Genomic DNA, 20,843 nt, shown 5'->3' on the forward strand with positions numbered 1-20,843 from the left:
TGAATCTTAAATCTATTGTGTACAGTGACAAAGACATTGAATGTGATTGATTCCTAATTATATGTGGCAAGAAAAGTTATGTTTGAATTAAAAATATCTCACACAATTCACTAATTCAGGTTTTAGGACAATAATGGTATACAGTTTCCTTCCGTATATTCTGTAGTTTGTTGGTTGCTTTTTATTTTTATTTATTTTACTGAGAACGGTTTTGTTGGTACTTGAGGAAGGCATTGATCAGTTAAATTGTATCCTCTGACTAAAGTAATCAAATACTGAAGAACTGAGTATCACTCTCAAAAATAAAGGTGAGAGAATTTCACAGTGGCTGAACTCTCGAGTACCAAATGCCCAAGTGTATGTTGTTGCTTTCATTTAGAATTAATTTTACTTCACACTGTTATGCACATTACCGTACAAGCTTTATCTTGCTCATTCTCAGTACAGCTGTCTTACCAAATGCTACCATGAATTAACGTTGGGGGGACCAAATAAAAAGACACTCAGTAGTCCAATTTTCAATAACAAAATATGAACTTGAAAGGAGGCAATCATGAAATTACTTATTCCCAAAGTACTGAACAGTATAGTATGAATTACCATAGCATCTAAGGTGAATGGATGGGAAATGTTGAAATGGCTCAATACAGGAGTAATGCTTACCAAAGTAACAATCTCCATACTACTAAATATGGATAGGAATAAACATTGTAGAGACCAGATAGCAAAGTACAGTAGAAATACTGCATTCGTTACAGTATCAAATGCAAAATGAAGTTGACTTGGGCCTGCCCACATGCCTGAGGTGTTCCTGGCAGGTGTCTGGTTCACTTAATAACTGCGTGGCAAGCAGAAACTGAGCAGGCGAGGCCTTGTCTGTCATGGAAATGCATTGGAAGAGAAAACCTTTGCCTACTGAATTTCCTTTCAGTTATGCAGCTCTTAATAAAGGTTTAGTAGCCATGCCAAAAGAGGAAAAAAATGCTGACCTTATTTGGTGTTAGGATTTCTCCTTTCACACTTTCTAGTGATCAGTCTTTCCATTTTCACTTACCTGATTCTCTCCCGCCAGGATTTCCCTCTAATATACAAGTTTTGGATCACCCAATGAAACTGAGGGGCAGTGGTTTCAGGACAAGCTGTCTATCAACAGCTATTAGCCATGATGGCTAATGGTCTGAGGGAATGGTTGCTTTATGTAGAGTCAAACCATTCATCTGTCCAACTCTGAATTGTCTATTCTGACTGGCAGTGGCTTTCTGAGCCTTCAGGTGGAGAAAAGTCTTTCCCAATACCTGTTAATTGAAGGTCTTGGACACTGAACCTGGGACCTGCTGCATGTAAAGCGTACACTTGACCAAAGCTTTTTCTATCAGTTGCTGATGGGGCAATAGAACAGGAAGACTAGTTGTTGTGGGCTTCTCTTCTTCTTGGCTACTGTAGTAAATTAGGTAGATTTTAGGGGAGAGGCTGTATCTCAGTGCTTTCTCCACAGAAGGCCCCATGTTCTATCCCTCAGCATCACCCATTAAAAGGATCAGGTGGTAGGTAATGGGAAAGACTTTGACCTGGGACCCTAGAAAGCCACTGCCAGTCAAAGTAGGTAAACTGACCTTAGCAGATCAATGGTCTGACTCAGTTATAATATAGCTTGGTGAGGCCTGATCTGGGAAAGCCTCTCCATATTACCTCACTGAACTTGAGGCCTCCCTCTTGATTCTGCTTCAGCTTCACTCACCATCGCTGCTGTCATCCCCCCTTTCCGAGCCAAGCACCTCATCTTCCTTAAGGCACCCTGTTTCCACCACAGGGTTAATAGCATGGCTTAATAGCTGTGCCCGCCCACTGTGATAGGACACATGGAATGCAGTGGCCCATCTTGGGAAGTTCCCGCCTTGTTTTCAGCACAGGGCTGGGTTCCAGCAATATAAATCCCTGAGTATGGAGGAGGGAGCAGTGTAATTCCTTTACTCCAGCAGAGTGAGTGGGGGGGAAGGCAGAGCTGCTGCCCACTGTAAGCCTCCAGGATGAGCTGTGGTGGCCAAGGGCGATGGCCCCTCCTTGGCATGACTTCTCTGGTCCTGGTCCTTTTTCTCCATCTGCCAGGTAGGTGGCAGGGCTGGCAGGCTTCATCATTCATGTAATATCTTGGCTTTTTCTTTACTCTTCTGGGGGACTGAGATGCTATCTTGACATCATAATGTCACCTCCTCTAGTGGGATGCTTTTACCTTCTGCGATGCTAATCTATTCGGGATGCGTGACTGCAACCTGCAGTTTGCCCCCTTGCTGTTAGGAATGCATGAGCTTGCCATGAACCTGCCTCAGCTGTGCCTCCCTCCCTGTTCTGCTACAGCTCTTGATACTGCAGGAAATGGGATGGCAAATTTTGCCGGATAATGGCAGTAGTGGTGGGGAGAGCAAGAGGTTTTGGGAAGAACAGGACGAGAAGCACAGTGGTAGCAACCTCTCCCACTGTTCATAGAAGATAAAATCTCTTGGATAATCTTGTTGGTAGTGTGCAGGCGGGAAGGAGACTAAAGGCTAATGGGAAGATCTGGGCTGCTTCCACACAGAGGATTTGCTGTGTCCCAGCTCTCAGACTTGAGTAGTTTTTGTCGAGTATCCACATCTTCAAATGAGGATTGCCAACATGCAGGTGGGAGCTGGACATCTCCTGGAATTACAACTGATCTCCAGACAACAGAGGTCAGTTCCCCTGGAGAAAATGGCTGCTTTGGAGCATGGACTCTATGGCATTATACCTTGCTGTCCTTCCCTTCCCCAGACCCCACACTCCCAAGGCTATACTCTCAAATCTCCAAGAATTTCTCAACTTGGAGTCGGCAGCCCTAGTTCAAACCATGCTCCTTCCATTGCCTTCCCTGGTTTTTCCTGGTTTGCTCCAGTTTTCTGGAACCTGCTTTGTTTTAGAAACATTAAAGTGAGCTTCCCCACAGTGTCGATAGGAAGGTACAAAATTCCAAACCTTTCTGCCCACATTGATACCATTTCCCCTCCCTGTCCTTTGTACATTTTATTCTCCCTTCCCTCCGTGCCACTGGGTGGCCTTTCTGGCTTACAAAGTGGTTATATGTATATCACTGGTATGCATATACATGTATGTATAATGGCTAGCTTGCAGCACAACTATCTGGGGTCGAATATTACAAAACAGAAAAATGAAAGCTAGATAAACACTAAAAAAAAAAGTCCTAGCTCAGGCTGTTTGGATGCTAGATCTTTCTGCCTGTCTGTAAGTGGGAGTAATTATAGCAAAGTTGGATGAATAAGGATTGTAAAGTGCTTTGCAGAGCCGAAAAGCTACATTAAAAATTATGATGAGTAGTAAAAAAGGGAGAAGCAAGTAAGATTCATAACAATATATAAATTACTTCCCTAAGCCTTAATTACTGTTGGCTGCTTATCCAGTCTGGCATATTCTGTATAGACTAGAGACTCCCTTTTACACTGGATGTAAAGAGGTCACTGCCAAGCAAGGAGTGGAGCAGGTGCTCCAAGCTTGGGTCAAATTTGTTACAGAAATGAGAGTTAAGGTAGAGTTTGAATGAGCCGAGAAGACATGGCAGAGATGGGAGCCTATTGAAGCATATTTATTTATGTAGGCATTTATAGCCTGCTTTTGTCTGTAATAGGGACACAAGGTGGCTCATATCATTATCCCTGCCTCATTTTACCCTCACAGCAACCCTTGGAGATTAGGCTGAGAGTGAATGGCCCAAGGTCAGCCAGTGAGCTTCTGTGCCAGAGGGGGGATTTGAACTCAGGTCTCCCAGTTTCTAGTTTGACACTGTAACCATTGTACAATGCTATGGAATCAGCAGCACAGAACCGTGGATGGCATAGGCCAGTAAGAGGTAATGGTAAGGCCATGGTTTGCCAATCACTACATAAACAAGTGTGGGCGGTCCTTGAGCTTTCACATCCCCTCCTGCCCTCTCAACACGAGACATCTTACATGGGGGCGATAAGTGTAGGGAGGTGCAATGTTAGCAGGGAAGCCTCCCTGAAGGGGAAGTGAAATTGACAGAGCCTTGGGGAGGTGAAGATGAGGAAATCCTCTAAGGAGTGATCTCTGCAGGCTCTGTCTTTTTAAACTATGCTTCCTGGCTAACACTGAGTCTCCCTACATTTGAGCATCCCCGTGTAAGTTGTCTTAGTTTCACACCTAACCAAATGGGCAAACTATGGTTTTGTGGTATGCCTACAAACCAGGATTCCAAACCTGCTTCAAACCACTGTTTGGAATTGCTGTTTCCAGGATAAGCATAAAGCATTGTTCACTAGTTTGGACACAACGACAAACTATAGTTTACCACAAATCTGGAAATATCTCATTATCTGGCTGTGCATAATGGGAAGAGGGAGGAGAAACATAATGGGAGGAAGGAGAGGGAATGCAGACGCCTGAGGATCACTCAGATTTGTTCCTATAGCAGCAAATTGTGTTTTATTGTTGCATCTGAACCAAGCCGAAGGGTTCAAATAGTCTGCAGAGGAGAGAAAGAGATGGTGATATGAGATGTAGATAGAACTGAAGGGGTGGAGAGGAACTTGGAAGCTGATGCAGAAAGTAGTAGTTAGTCTGTGCAGATACTTCCCACCCTCTCTATCCTATCCTTGCCACAGACAGCTCCGATATAAGAATTTTGGCAAACGACTCCCTGCATAGGTTATTGCCTGGAGCAAATGCCCCAAATGTCAGATAATTGGGCCCAGCCCTAGCACTGGAAGCTTGCTTTGTTTTATCAGCAACAACATTTAGTTTGTGGCTGGCAGTTAGAATTCCTTGGCCTTGTTGACAGTTCCAAAAGACACTCACAGCTTGGGAATGTGAGGCAGTATCGGGTATCAAGCTTGCTGGGTGTGCCTAAAGCAGGAGGGTATGAAGAACAAGGGAGTTATTAGTGATTGTGACACTGGAGGGATGGAAGCCCTAGAGGCCGTGGCACTTTGATGCTTCTAATACACTCCAGTTGCAAAAATGCCTCAAGGGCCTGGCTCATCCCTCTGACTCACTCAGCATCCTAGCAAATTTGGCAAGGCAACCCGTGCATTGGGGACATAGGAACACTTGCTAAGTGGATTCCCCCCCCCATATGTTCCCCAGAGGGTCCTTCATTCGACTGACCAACATCTTTTGGTGGTCCCTGGCCCCAAGGACGTTCACCTAGGCTCGACCAGGTCGAGAATAAGGACTTGTTACAGTCCTGCTGGGCCTGGTAAGACAGAGCTGTTCTGCCAGACCTATGGTAGTAGTCGAAGCTTGGGCGGGCTACTTGGTCAGCCTCTCTGCTGTGGCCTTGGTCTGCGGTTTAGCTGAGACATCTGCAGCCTGCCCTCTTGAATTCCTGATGATGTGTATGAACATCACACATTGCCACCTGGATTTGGTTTTAATTTTATATCTTGTATTGTATTATTGATTTTATACTATATTTTATGTCATTGTAATATTATTAATGTTGTTACCCACCCTGAGCGCGCTCGCAGAGCGGGCGGGCTAGAATGCAATAAATTAAATTAATATAGAGGAAAAAGAAGATCTCGGTCAGGTTGGTTTCTTGGGCCTCTGAGCAGGTGTAGAAAACCATGCAGGGAATGTTTCCTTGCATGACCATAAGAACCTAAGAAGAGCCTGCTGGATCAGACCAGCAGTCCACCCAGTGCAGCATGGACTGTTCCATACGTGATAAGTTGCTGTGGAGAGCCAAACAAATGGAATGGAGGCCAAAGCGCTGCTTGCTCCTGCCTCTGAGCATTGGCAGAGGTTTGCTGCCTCTATACATGGAGGCTCCCTTCAGTCACTGTGGCTAGTGGCTGTTGAGGGACCTCTCCTCCATGAATCTGTCTAAGCCCCCTTTTATAACCATCTATGCTTGCGGCCATCGCTACTTCCACTGGCAGTGAATTCCACCGCTTAATTACTCATTGAGTAAATGTTTATTTCCTTTTGTCTCTTCTGAACCTATTTCCCAACAATTTCATTGGGTGCTCCTGAGTTCTAGTATTATGGAAGAGGCAGGGGGAAAATCTGCCTTTATCAGTTTTCTCCACCCCGTGCATAATTTTATAAATCTCTATCATGTTTCCCCTTAGCAGTCTTTTTTTTTCTTTCTAGACTGAAAAGTCCCCGTCCGCACTGGTAGTCAGCTGTTGGCATCTGAGCGACCAATGCGCATGAGTTTAGTCTCACAAATGGTCTCTGGAAAATGGCACTAGCCACTTCCATGAATTCTCTCACTCATATGTCGAGCTCTCTGTGGCGGAACAAGGTGCATCAGTTTGCATTTGCCGCACAAAGTGCGGCAGTGCATGCATGTCTGCTCTGCCGCTGCGACATATCTTTGTGTTCATGCTTGCAGTGTGGCAGCTCAGCCAAACACACAAATAGAGAGACAGTCACACCTAGAACCTATTCTGGCTTTTCATTCTTCAGTTCTAGCACCCAGTCAAGGAATTAAAACTTTTCTAATGCATTTTTATCCCGCCCTTCCTCCTTGACGAAGCTTAAAGCAATGTACATGTTTCTCTCTTTCCCATTTTATCTCCACAACAGTCCTATGATGTAGGTTAAGCTGAGAAAAAGAGTGGCTGGCCCAAGGTGACCTGGTGAACCAAAGTGAGAATTTGACCCTGGTCTCCTAGATTCGAGTCTCACGCTCAACCACTGTACCAGGCTGCCAGCCTGGAGTCTCTCTACATGAGACATCTGACATGTGAAGAACACGTGTCGGGAGATGCAATATTAGCTGGGAAGGGTAGTTTAAGAAGTCAGAGCTGGCAGCAGGGCAAAGGCTTTGCTGTACACTGGAGCTGTGGGAAGGGGCTGTGAAATGCCAGAAGGGAAACTTCAGCCGATTATAACCTCTCCAGATCCAAGCCTGGCTCTGGAAGGCAGCTCCAGCCCATTTCCATTCCTCACTGCCCTCTGGTTGCGACCCCACACAGTTTTAGGCTGGAGAGGTGAAACTGACAGTCTTCAGGGAAGCGAAGATGAAATTAACAAAACCTTTGAGGAGCAATCTCCGCTGGCTCTGTCTTTTTAAACTACAATTTCCCTACACTTGACAAACACGCGCCAAGGCGTCTCGTGTAGAGAGACTCTTGGTGCAAACCCTGCTTAGATTACAGTCAGCCCTACTTAGGTTCTACTCTTGGACCTCCTCCATGAATGTCTTCACTTGGGTTCGTGCTTTAATTCTGTTTTAACTTTTGTGTTATTCTCAGTGGAAGGGAAGCAAGAATGAACCAGAAAGACGGACTCCCTTTCAAATGGGAGTACGTATCTCTTGTCCTGAACAATTTGTTTGTGTCAATGTTATGACAGTACTACACTCCCAGGGTTCCTCTGCCCACCATAGAAAGAAGGGCTACTTCTGATCTAGAAAATACCAGAGAACTCTGGGATATTCTCACACTTCTTCATTGAATATGTTTCTGCTTATAATGGAGAAAGTGGGGGGGGGATCTCCCTCTCTGCAGAGGGTGTGTGACAAGTAGCAAGTCCCCTCTCCTTCCTAGAGAAGTATTGTTTGCTTCAGCTGATATGAATGCCGTCCATGTTTTCCACAACCTCTCATGCTTCACCACCCACAAATATTCTGCTGCTCCACCCGTGAATGCCTTCAGTCCTCACGGTTCCTTCTTCTCTCATGGCTAAGTGCTCCTTCTAATGCCTCACGTGACACAAATGGAAACTGATTTAACTATCATGACTTAACCACAGAAAGAATCTTCCCGAGCAATTAGTGTGACTGACATCATTCCTAAAGATTGCAGGCCCGAAGCTTCCTGGAGGGCCATTTCACCTCCAGTTAACTTTAAGGAGCAGGTCTCGAGGGAGGAAGTACTTTAATGAGGCTACAAATATATGGAAGCCTAGCCAAGTGGGGAAGCCCCTCGGCTTGAGCTAGAAAGAAGCCTCCAGGGCATCCCCGGGGATCTGCTTAATTGAACGTGTAGAATGTGGACATCGACAAAGATCTATGTTGATAGCAAGCCTAAGAGGGCCTGCTCAGAAGTAAGCCCCATTTTTGTCAATGGGGCTTACACCCAGAAAAGTATTCTTAGCTTTATTTAAGGAAGCATTCCCACGTACCTTTCCTGATAGATTATGAATATTACATGCTCTTCTTATTGAATTGTCTCATTTATACTGCACCGTTCTCCCAGTGGGAACCCAAAGTAGCTTACATCGTTCTCCTCTGCTCCGCTTTATCCTCTCCATTGGACACTTGTCAGCTTCCCTCAAGTTTTGATGGGAAATGTAGGCAGCTTGGCGGAATGTTGGACAAGTGACAGTTGAAAAGTCCATTGGACAGCAGTCGGAGAGCCAAGCTGCAGGACCAGGATGCCTACATTTCCCATCAGAACTTGAGGGAAGCTGACAAGTGTCCAACCTGGGTCAGGTGTCACTTGTAGCTTGGCTCTGAGTCTCCCAGGTCCTAGCCCGATACTCTAACCTTTATATTGCACTGGCTCCCAACCTGCTCAACCTAGGGGAAATGTACTTAGCTGTGTTAGACCAGCTTTATTGTTTTTATTTGAGAATGCATGCTGTGTAATAGTGGACTCTCTCTCTCTCTGTTATGTGTTGTTAAGTCGCCTCTGACCTATGGTGATCCTATGAGTGAAAGACCTCCAAAATGTCCTATCATTAACAGACTTGCTCAGATCCTGCAAACTGGAAGACGTGGCTTCTTTTATGGAGTCTAGCCATCTCATCTTAGTTCTTCCTCTTTTTCTACTGCCTTCTACTTTTCCTAGCATTATTGATTTTCCAGACGTGACCAAAGTACAATAGCCTCAGTTTTGTCATTTTAGCTTCTAGGGCGAATTCCAGCTTGATTTGGTCTTGTACTCACTTGTTTGTCTTTTTGGCTGTCCATGGTATCTGCAAAACTCTCCTCCAGCACCACATTTCAAATGAACCAGTTTTCTTCCTGTAATTGTATTTTATCCTGTTTCTTACCCCTTTTCAAGCTAAGCCCCCTGCTTTCCCCCCTATAATAAACCTTTTTATAAAGACATTTTAATCCAAATTATTGGATAATTTTTTTAAATCCAATTTTTGGATAATCCCATCCTGGAGTCTCTTCTGTGTGACAATGGAAATTACTTCCTTTTCCAGTGATGTGGGTGGGCAAGTGTGCATTTTGTGCCTGTGCCTCAGGGCTGCCCCCTGTTTCATGGTGCTTTCCCTCCCCCCACCGGACAGGTGAGCAACAATGGGGAAGGGTAGCTGATGGGGGCTGGGGCTGGGGGACCTGGCAGTCCTGGAAGGAACCCTTTTTAGTGGGTCAGTCTAGATGTTCTTTGGAGATCCCTAGGTGGTGTCAGGGGTTACCAAGGTGCTTTCCAGGGAACTGTTGGTTTAAGGGAGTTTCCCAGCAAGAAAGTCTCTAACTTTTGCTTGCCGGTTGTGATAAGAAGCGAACTCCTTTTTCTGACATACTTGTTGATCCCTTTTGGTACTCGTATTCTTCCCCTCCCCACAGTATCAGCTGTGGAAAACTAGATGGGAGAAATAGTGCACATGAAGGCTACACTTCACCTTCCTCTGACACTATTTCCTTAGCAGTCCCACATGACTGCTTTGAAATGAAACTGGAAAAGATGCAGTCATGGATCTCCCACATTATGGCCCCAAAGATAGGGTCTTGCAAGTTTAAACACTAGCCACAGGAATGCTAGTTTTCTAGATGCGGAGAGGTTTTTTTAGGGGTGGGGGGAACATTGATACATGGATCTTTCCACCAGCCGTGGTCCTGCCCTACAAGGGTCATGCGGCCACGTTTGTTTTCTGAATGCACAGATTCAGATGAGAGTTTTTATCCACTGTTGCCAGGGGCTGGAGCTGGGATTTTAGGCCTAGAACGCAAGTGGTCTGTCACTGAACTTTGGCTTGTTCTCTTAGTGGACCACAAAAAAAAATGCAGGCATGACTACTAAGGGCTAGATTACTAGACAGTAGAGTTGTCAGCCTCCAGGTGAGAGCTCCTGGAATTATAACTCACTTCCAGATGGCAGAGATCAGTTCCCCTGGAGAAAATGGCTGTTTTGGAGAGTGGACAGTATGGCATTATACCACATTGAGGTCCCTCCGCTCCTCAAACTCCACCCTCCCCAGGCCCCACCCCCAAATTTCCAGAAATTTTCCAACCTGGAGTTGGCAACCCTAGCACGGGGCATTTAAATTGGGCCTCGGTTCCACTCTCCTTTCTTCTCTGCCGACAATTCCATGGCAGAGTCTCTTCCTCACCACTCCCTTGTCCTTGTTGGCTTTGCAAAAGGAACAGGACAGATGGCGGGGACAGGGTGTCTGGGCCTGGGCCCAGAATGCAGATATACTTTGTGGTTTCCTGAAACTGGTTTCTGTTTCTTTCCTAGGTGTGGCCTCCAGATGTATTGACATGGCACTTGAGCAAGACCTACAGCCTCTGCCTCCAGGTGTGCAGCGCTGCTCATTGCCCAGAGGACTCCTTCAGCCTGATGTCTCACCTCCTGGGCAACCAACGGGCAGCAGGGAGGCAGGAGATAGCCGTGTAGTGGGTGGAAGTCCTGCAGTTTCGGGAGGACCTGGAGGCGGGTCTTCTGCTTATCCTCCCAACACACAAGGGGGGAACCCTTTCCCAGCTGGCCGGCCAGATAAGCCTTGGCCATTTGGCACACCAGGGAAGCCAGCATTTGGGGGTGTCTCTGGCCAATATGGCAGGCCGGCTGGACCTGGACAGTATGGGGGTTCTGTGAATTATGGCAGGCCAGACAGACCTGGCCAGTATGATGGGCAACATGGGGAAGGTCCTTATGGGCACCCCCGGGTAGAAATGAAGCCTCCTGGCATCCCCTACATACCGACTCCTAGGGAGTGGGGTGGGGGTCGCATCCCAGCAGAGAAGTTCAACCCTGGCTATGCCAATAACCCCAACGCTCCTTATGGTGGTGGAGCAGGTGGCCAATATCCACCGAGCTATGGAGGTGGATCTGGAATATCAGGGCCAAGGGGCAGATATGATGGCAGTTATGGCCCTGTACCCTATGGCATTCAGCCTGGTGAACAAACTGGCAAAGACAGTAGTGATCCTTGCACTCCAGAATGTTAAGATAGAGGCGGCTTGGTCTCGACACTGGGCATTTGGGGTGGGCTGGATAGAACATCAGGATTCTACTCCCATTTTCCAGGGAAAGAACACTGAGAAATGATAAATACAAGAACTAACTAAATTTCTCCAGGAGGGGTACAATACACTATTCAGTGAGGTCTTTCCTAAATGTGTATGAACACGTTCCTACCTTTTATATTTTGTATCTATGCCAAAAACTTCCATTACTTTCCGAACTGTTGAATGATTACAATTCCTAGCTATAGGATTTGGGGAATTGTATGGCAAAGATACTAGAACTAGCTAATGAAAATCCGTAATACCCTCACAAAACTGCAATTCCCAGGATTCGTGGCATTTAATACCATTTCATATTGTTATTATTTTAAACTAGTGATGTTCTTACCAAATCTATAGTCTGATTATGGTCGAACCACCAGAAATTCATTGGGTGTACCAATCATGAGCTATGAACCTGTGTAAAATTTCATTCCTACTCACCCAGCTCTTATACCATCCCTATAAAACTTGTGCCTCATCCAGAGTAGCTTCCATGCCAGCCATTAATTCTGAAACTGTTGTTACTTGCTCACTCATTTTTAACTGAGAATCTAGACAATATTGTCAGCAAGCTATTCCATTGTTTTCAGGATGGTTGTGTGAAATGGTTTCAAATCTCGGTTGCTTGAACCCGTGTTTTCCTTCTGCTTCTGTGTCTGTGTGTGTTTTACTACCCAAGGAATGTTGTTTGACAAGTATCTGTAATGTCAGCTTGATTGCGGTATAGTATGGTCAGGGCTCATTTTGAGGGGGAACGCACAGGAACGCTGGTAGTGCTCCAAAAAGGTCACATGTCAGGTGGCCCCGCCCAACTGATTTTTGGCCATTTTGTGCCCGTTTCGGCCTGGATCGGGGACGAAATGGCTGAATTTGGGCCCAAAATGGCCAGGATCAGGCCCAAAACAGCCAGGATTGGTCCTGAAACAGCCAGGATCGGGCCTCTGATGGGTGATGGATCACTCTCCCGCTCAGCAGCAGCCTAATCCTGACAATTTTGGGCCCCTTTTCGCCCATTTTCAGCCCAATTTCGGCCCTGAATGGCCAGGACTGGGTCCAAAACAGCCAGGATAGGTGATGTCAGGGGGTGTGGTATATGCAAATCAGTTATGCCAATGACACACTTCCGGTGACTGTCAAGGGGGCATGGCATATGCAAATGAGTTATGCTAATGAGTTCCTCCAGCTCTTTTTCTATGAAATGACTCCTGAGTATAGTGTTGAACTAGGAACAAGGAAAGGAAGTGGGCCTGGGTTCATATCTTAACCTACCTCACAGGGTTATTGTGAGGATAAAACAAGGGAGGGGAGAACCATGTGCTCTATCCTGAGCTTCTCGGGGGAACAATTTAACAATAATTGTCTTTCATATGTATCTTCAGCTTCCATTTGAGGATCTCATCTGCATTTTTTTGACGTTGTATTTGTTCAGATCCTCTGCCACCTTACTCCATCGCCCTCATGTGTCCTCAGCTTGGCTTTGGTACATTTATGTCATTGAAAGTGACCCTTTGTATTACTGTTGACCCAAAATGTTTGTATTAAAATACTTGTACTGTAGGATCATTGAATGTCCTCCTTTATGACTAACCTGGGGACTGGATCATCAACTCAAACACAGCTGACTGGACTTTCTGGTGATGTTTTGAGGTGAGGGGTGGAGAAAGAGGGGAAGGAAATGTGAGGGAAGGAAGGGAATCACATTAATCAGGTCTAGGATTTTGAGGCACCCGCCCATCTCATTCTGTGATGGGAATAAACTACACAAATTAGGAATCTTTCCCTCAGTTTATTCCATCTACATTTATTTTCTAGATGGGTAGCCGTGTTAGTCTGTCTGTAGCAGTAGAAAAGAGCAAGAGTCCAGTAGCATCTACTGGAGTTGTGAGTTGTGGCTCACAAAAGCTTATATCCTACCACAAATTTTGTTAGTCTTATAGGTGCTGCTGGACTCTTGCTCTTTTCTACGTTTATTTTCTATTTATACTTGTTACAAATCTGAAATTTATTTTTTTTAAAACTTCATTTATACTTCGCCTTTCTTCCCAAAGGGGATTCAAAGAGGTTTACATTGTTCCACTCTCCTCCATTTTATAGTATGTATATACTATGAAGGAAAAGGAAGAAGGGCTGGAGACCATGAAGCCGCACTGTGTGTGAAGAACTCGAAAATTTTTAAGATAGTGATGGATGCAAAGTTGGCAGCAGCATCTGTTTAGGCCTCCACTCACAACCACATCCACACAGTGCCTGGTGGCAAATGGCTCTGCTTTGGTGAAACCGCCACCAGTTTTTGATCAGTTCTTGAGAGAACCTCTTTTGAGAGAACCACTGTTTTGAGTGGCAGATCAGTTTTTCTGTGAGGAAACAAGCCAACAGGCCTTGGCTAACCCAAGGGCACAATCTTGCCTATACATTTTCCTCAAGAGCCACAGTAGAACTTCAAAGCTGTGCCTGACCTGAGTTGGGCTCCCAACCCACTCTGTTTACAGCTAGTAAGGAAACCTTAATTGCCCTCGTGGTCCAACTGGATTCTTCCACACTGAGGAACCAAACCATGCACGTTCATGGGGTGTGGTTAAATCTAATAGCCTGAGTTGAATAAATATGAGGTTAAGGAGGGTTAAATAAGAAGTGAAGGAAGGAAAAGTATAATCAACACCTTATTAAATTCACCAAGACAGGTTAGGAATGCAACCTGGAGTGCAGAACTTTACTATACCTCAGAGTGCCGGAAGCTGAAAGCAAATGATTCAACTTATAATTGCTGATTTCTCATGAAGACATTATGATACTGGCTGGGTGGACTATTTATCTGACCAGGCTAATGGTGGAAGTGGTTGGCCCTGATTTATGTTCTTCCAAATCCCAGGCTTTGGTCCTCGAAGCATCTTTATCAAGTCACTAAAAATTATATGTCTCAGCAATTGCTCAGACTTATAAATATGCCTCTTCACACATTAACGGACGACAGAGCTTGGGTCCCCCCCTGTGTCACACAATCATATGTGAGTTGTGGTTCCTGCATGTGTGGTACCTAAAGTAGCACCTGGACTGTAGTTCTGAAATCCTAAAAATTCTTATTCAATGAAGACCTGCAGAACAAGCAAGCCATAGTCTGTGCCCACAGATCTGATGGTATAAGCAGGAGTGGATCCAATGATGTGAATGTGGTGGGGAGGCATCTTTTTTTTGTTTGGTTATAGTGCCATCGTGTGGTTCTCTGAGGAATTTCACTCTTAGTACTTGTTCAGTGGATCAAGATGAGTAGAAAAGAGCAAGAGTCCAGTAGCACCTATAAGACTACATAAGTCCAGTAGAGTCCAGTAGCACCTATAAGACAAGATGATCAGTAGAAAAGAGCAAGAGTCCAGTAGCACCTATAAGACTACCACAAATTTTGTTAGTTTTACAGGTGCGAAACAGTAGAGAGGCTTCCACGGGAAAACACAACCAACACTCAAGGGTATAAAACCCTCTTGTGGTGCAAGTTAAGAACCTACAACAGAGTCTATTGTTTAAATTTTAAAGTTCCTGTAATAGTGCAATAAGATAAAGTGCTCTAGTGCAGTAAATATTCATTCATAACTGGATATACCCTTTCTTAAATAAATAAATATGATAACAGTAATAAATTATAATAAAGAACATCAGATACATCAAGACAGTATCAAGAAATCAGTCCAGCATAATGAATTGGTGGCTTTGAAGTCCAATTTTGATGCAAACAGAAGTGGATCCAGTGATGTGAATTTATTTATTTATTTATTTTATTCAATTTATACCCTGCCCTCCCCACAGATGGGCTCAGGGCGGCTAACAACATTAAAAATACATTAAAATCACAAAAACATAAAATCAATAATAATTTTTTTAAAATCTTTAAAATAGTCCAGGAGCAGGTTATTTAAACAAATATTGGGAGTCCGTATACGGGCATAGCAGATGGCCGAGGGCAGCCCCAGAAGAAGTGGTGGTCTTAGATGGAAGGAGGAGGACACCCGCTGGCACTCAGCCGAAGGCCCGGAGGAACATCTCCGTTTTACAGGCCCTGTGAAACTGTTAACAGGTCCCACAGGGCCCGGATCTCCAGTGCGAGAGCATTCCACTAGGCCGGGGCCAGGGCAGAAAAAGCCCTGGCCCTGTTGAGGCCATACGGATGTCCTTCGGGCCAGGGACCACCAGGAGTTGCTTGTCTGCAGAGCGCAACACCCTGCAGGGGACGTAATGGAAGAGGCGGTCCCACAGGTATGCAGGTCCCAGTTCGTGAAGGGCTTTAAACACCAAGGTTGACACCTTGAACCGAATCCGGAACTCCACTGAGAGCCAGTGCAGCTGGCACAGCACAGGATGAATGTGCGCTTGGATTGGCATTCCGGTAAGGACGCGTGCTGCTGCATTCTGGACCAGCTGTAACTTCCGGGTCAGGCCCAAGGGCAGTCCAGGATAGAGTGAGTTGCAGTAGTCTAGCCTGGAGGTGACCGTTGCATGGATTACTATGGCCAGGTCCTGGGGCGAAAGATAGGGTGCCAGTTGCCTGGCCTGTCGGAGATGAAAAAAGGCAGACCTGGCAATAGTCGTGACCTGGGCCTCCATTGAAAGTGTGGCATCCAAGGTCACACCCAGGCTCCTCATTGTCAGTGAAGGTCTCAATAATACCCCGTCGAGGGCTGGGAGCTGGGCCCCCAGCTCGATCGCCCCACGACCCAGAACCTCCGTTTTAAGGGGATTCAATTTCAGGTGACTCTGATGTAACCATACCGTCACAGCCTCAAGACCCTTGGCCAAGGAATCCAGAGTGAGGTCAGACTAGCCATCCATCAGAGCTGCATGTCATCCACATACTGGTGACAACCCAGCCCAAAGCTGCGGGCTAACCGGGCGAGGGGGCACATATAGATATTAAATAGCATCGGGGAAAGAATCGCTTCCTGAGGGACGCCACATACCAAAGAATGGCGAGCGTACATCTGTTCCCCGAGTGCCACCTCAAATGTGGTGGAGAGGCATCTTTTCTTGTTTAGTTATAGTGCCATTGTGTGGTTCTCTGAGAAATTTCAAGATGAGTAGCTGTATTTGCCTGTAGTAGTAGAAAAGAGCAAAAGTCCAGTAGCACCCATAAGACTACCACAAATTTTGTTAGTCTTATAGGTGCTACTGGACTTTTGCTGCTTTCTACTATTTGTTCAGTAGTTTCTCATTCAAGCTCATTTTAAGAAACTAATATTTGAATTTATCCTTGCATTAGGACTGAGGTCCCCACTGTGGTGCCCATGATGCCAGGTCTATGGATGACAGGCTATGGCAGATAGAGCCCTGTACCCTCACAGCAAGCACTCCATGGTCTTGGTTGAAAAGGCTTTATTCAAGGAATCAAATCATGTTCATAGATCTGTCCACAGGTTGATCAGAAGTTGACAGGAATAACAAGATCCGTAAAAAGCTACGGTTCATATAGGTCCCAAGTACACATCTCCCCTCCCAACAGGAAAACATAACTTTTGGCGCAAAGTTCTGAGAACTCCCTAAATAGTTTACGTGCTTCGTCTAGACAGGAGAGAGGCAACAGATTAAGAATGAAACACGGTATTCTTCTTTCCCCTGAGAACTAGCAGGTTTGCAAGGTCAGAGACACTGAGCTTCAAAGCACAAGAGATAAGACACTCTGGATACAGCAGGCCTGTGAATACAAGGCAAGTTATGGCATCAGCAATATGATATCAAGGCACAGCACAGAATAATGGTTCATAGCAACACATCAGCTGAAAATAATGGCATGGATGGGCGAGACATGACACATGGATGGCACAGCACCTGCCGAGTGCTGACCTGTTTCCTGGTGCCAGACAAGTGGTTTTAAAAAGTGGGTGGGGCAAGTCTTCTGAGTTGAGCAAGTTTTCTGAGTTGAAATTTGATTGGCTGCAGGTTTTAAAAAAACGTTGTTTCAGCAGCAGGTGCCACCACAGCATAAAGATCTTCAGTGTATGAGTGAAAGCAAGTTGCAGCTTGCATTGTACAGCTGGCTCCACTTCTGTGGCACCCATTTTGTGGCTGTGCCCACCATGCTGTATCAGATTTCCAAAGGCGCCCACAGGCTCAAAAAGGTTGGGGACCCCTGCATTAGTGAAATAAGCTGAGATTTGCTTCAGGTAATCCAGATGGCTGAATAGCTCTTTTTATGTGAAGCACTGAAGAATTTCAAGACACCTGTTTTGGTCCTAAGGCCAAGGTCATAAACAGCAGAAGCAGCCTTATACTGCCAGCTAGGGCTTTTTTCTGGGAAAAGAGGTGGTGGAACTCAGTGGGTTGCCCTCAGAGAAAATGGTCACATGGCTGGTGGCCCCGCCCCCTGATCTCCAGACAGAAGGGAGTTGAGATTGCCCTCCGCGCCGCTCAGCAGCGCGGAGGGCAATCTCAACTCCCCTCTGTCTGGAGATCAGGGGGCAGGGCCACCAGCCATGTGACCATTTTCAAGAGGTTCCGGAACTCCGTTCCACCGCGTTCCTGCTGAAAAAAAGCCCTGCTGCCAGCCCAGTGGTCTTATCAAAATCAGTGTTGATGGGCAGCAGCTCTGCAAGGTCTTTCACATCATCTCTTACCTGATCGTTTTAGCTGGAGATGCCAAGGATCAAATCTGGGACCTTCAGCATGCCAAGCAGATGCTCTGCCCTTGAGCTATGGCTTGCACTCTGGGCTCATGGTGAACACAGGCAGAAAAATAGGACTGCAGCAGAAATGTTAAAGGTGCCAAACAGATCAGATTTTCAGATCTCCAGGTTCTAAGGATAAGTAGACGTTCACCAGAAAGAATGAAAAGAAGTGGTTTGCTCTCAGATATCACCTTTAACCACCTGGTTGTGATCTGGTAAATCATTCCAAGGTGATGTCACTCATTTATTTGCGGAAGTAGAACAGGTTCAGGTGAGGGAAACTACACGAGACGCCCAGGCATGCGTTGGGTCCTGCAAGATTCCCTGCGATTCTCCATCGAGAAGAGAGGTGGAAGGGATTCTCTCTCCCTCTCTCTTGCAAAAAGCTGCCCTGGATTTCCTACCTCCTGTTTCATCCTCCACCCCCGAAGGAAAACCTGAGCCAAGGCTTTTTGCAAGAGACAGAGAATCCCTCCCATCAATCTTCCCCCAGCAGAGAATTGCATCGAGTGACTGTTCTTTGTAAGACTATACTACACAGGGAACCTTGTGGTATCTGGCACATGAAGAACATGTGTTGGCTGTCTCGTGTAGTTTGGCTCTGTGTTGGCCCTTTAGAACACAATTCACTGCGATTGTTCAGTTAAAAAGCGTTATTTTATTGACTCTGGCCCTGTACCAACATTACAATGTGCGTCAGTAGTACTCACTGCAGTTCATAGAGGGCCACTTCTGCAATTACTGTTGACCAAAAGAGCTACATGACTACTGCCTGCCCTGTGCACCGCCCCACCAAATATGCACATACAATAACAACTATATATAACTATAACCTTTTAAACACCTCTGCACATGTTGAATTGTCTCCCCTCACTTTGTGTATCTGGAACGAAGGGAAGGGCTTCCCTCGGTCTTCCCACTTTCTCCTCAGCATAAGGCAAAGCAGTTCAGGCAAGAGAATGAGATTGCCAAAGTACCTGGAGGAAGTCCTTCTGGCTGTGGAGAGAGTAAAACTACTCATCTTTCCTTGAGTGGCTGCTGTGATGGTGGTGGTTTTATTCTTATCTGCACTCAACTTTTTCTCTTCCTAGCAGCTGCCTGGGTGCTGGGATGAGTGCAGAGGCTGCATAGGAGAGGGGGTCGAGAGAACGTTTATATCCATCCCTGGCATGGGGCTTAGCTAAAGGAAGCTCACACCTTACCCATCCTCCAATCCCTCCAGCAGCAAATGCTTCATTTGTGAAAGGCAGGGTGTGTACCACATTGGGGAATGGTGCTCAGAAGAGCTACAGGGGACATGTTAAAGAGCCACTGAGCCACTATTCCTGGTACACATGAAGAGTGACATGGTTCTGTTGGAACAATTTCTGTCCCTGAAGTGCAACTTTCTCTCCTCCCCTCTACTGCAACCTCAAAATGCCTCGTGATTTTGGGCTGCAGCAGGGAGGGAGAGTCATGATCTGTGAACAGAAGTTTTGTCTGTGGAAATGGTGATTTCAACATATCTTGTGTACAGCATATACAGGGGTTTGTATCCTACCAGCTCCTTTGCTCAGTGCTGCCTGATTTCCTTCCTCAATGCAGTCCCCGTACCACATGCCGTTTGTCCACATTGGTCCCATTATTACTGATGTAGTCTTTTTGATGGTAATAAGGACTCCCCCTCCTCTTTTTGCCAGTAGAAGAGCTGGTAGGATCCAGTCTTGGTATTTATTTCATTTATACTCTGCCTTTCTCATAAATGGGGACCCAAAGTGGCTTACATCATTCTCTTCTCCTCCTCCATTCCCCACCCTGCCCCACAATAACCCTGTGAGGTAGACTGAGAGTGTGAGACTGGCCCAAGGTGCAACCAGCAAGCTTCTATGGCAGAGCAGGGAATCGAACCTAAGCTACTATCCATCACTCTAGCCATTATACCACACTGGCTCTCTAGTGTGCGCACTGAGTCATTATTACATTACATTCAATGCATGGAAGGCTGAACACGTGATCTAAAACCCACATTAATCCAGGCAGGGTTCTCAGGTTTATTTTTAAAGTGAATGCATGTTGGCTCTTTCTTGCAAACAGATGTATACACATATATGCAGGATGTACATGCATACAGGGGCTTCTCTGAAATCATGTACTTATGGTAATTCTTCAGGCATCCTTTAAAATCTGACAGTAACACTGCGGCAAATTGCAAGTGTAGATCTGCAGAACTAGAAATGAGTACTATTAGCAGATAAAACAGTGATGTAGAAGCAAAGGCAATAAAACGTGATTTATTTTTAATATACTATGAAGGAAAGCATTGTCAAGCCTAATAAACATCACATTTAGTCTATGCTGGTTGTGACATAAAATAAACCCGATCAGTGTCACTATTGTGGCCAAGGCTTCCGCACAACTTTGACCCATGGCGACTCTGTCTTGAATACTGTGTACGCTTTGCTAAATTTGTAGTCTGTAATCTTTGTTAATATAGATTTTAAAAACATAGATTTATAGATGGATCTTTCACTCAATGGAAGAAATCTCTTTGGACCACTTTAGATTTAGCTGCTCTACTGCGACAGCATCAGAGATTGTGCATCAGGATATTTCATTCTTGCGGGTGCTAAACTGATAGGAAAATAGACGACACTTTGGTTTCAGAAGAGGAGAACTGATTGGTTTCCAACTAGGCCCCATCCAAAGGAAAGTGGTAGTGAACATCTCTCATTGGTCCTTTGAACAAGCAGCCATCCTTTGGCCTTTGGTACAGACGGGAGCTGCTTTCTTGTCTCCCGAGACAGCAGGCTTTTCACTCCTTGCTGGCAACCCTAGGAAAGTGAAGGAAAAATGAAGCATGAAGGTTATTGTCCAAACTTCTCAAAATTAATTTAACTTGCTTAAATTAGGCTTTCATTGCTGCTGTGAATGTAGAGGCATGTGTTGGCAACGAAGCTTTCACAAACGGGAATATTCTGTTTACTTCGCTTTTTAAATAATGTATTCCCACCCTCCACATGTGCTCTGCATGA

At 45.6% G+C, this 20,843-nt stretch overlaps 1 protein-coding gene across 1 annotated transcript; it reads left to right on the forward strand.

Moving 5' to 3' along the window:
* Positions 1-1,971: 1,971 nt before the first annotated feature.
* Positions 1,972-12,742, forward strand: LOC129328629 (collagen alpha-1(III) chain-like). Its single transcript, XM_054977814.1, has 2 exons — positions 1,972-2,106; positions 10,413-12,742. Exons 1-2 carry the CDS (start codon positions 2,028-2,030, stop codon positions 11,123-11,125), a joined length of 792 nt encoding a protein of 263 aa, XP_054833789.1. The 5' UTR covers positions 1,972-2,027; the 3' UTR covers positions 11,126-12,742.
* Positions 12,743-20,843: the final 8,101 nt, after the last annotated feature.

The sequence above is a fragment of the Eublepharis macularius genome, chromosome 4 (genome assembly GCF_028583425.1).
Source record: "Eublepharis macularius isolate TG4126 chromosome 4, MPM_Emac_v1.0, whole genome shotgun sequence".
Classification (NCBI taxonomy): domain Eukaryota; kingdom Metazoa; phylum Chordata; class Lepidosauria; order Squamata; family Eublepharidae; genus Eublepharis; species Eublepharis macularius.

Coding starts and splice junctions, on each gene's coding strand:
- LOC129328629 (XM_054977814.1), top strand. CDS start 2,028: ATGAGCTGTGGTGGCCAAGGGCGATGGCCCCTCCTTGGCATGACTTCT. Junction 2,107..10,412: donor CCTTTTTCTCCATCTGCCAG/GTAGGTGGCAGG, acceptor TTTCTTTCCTAG/GTGTGGCCTCCAGATGTATT.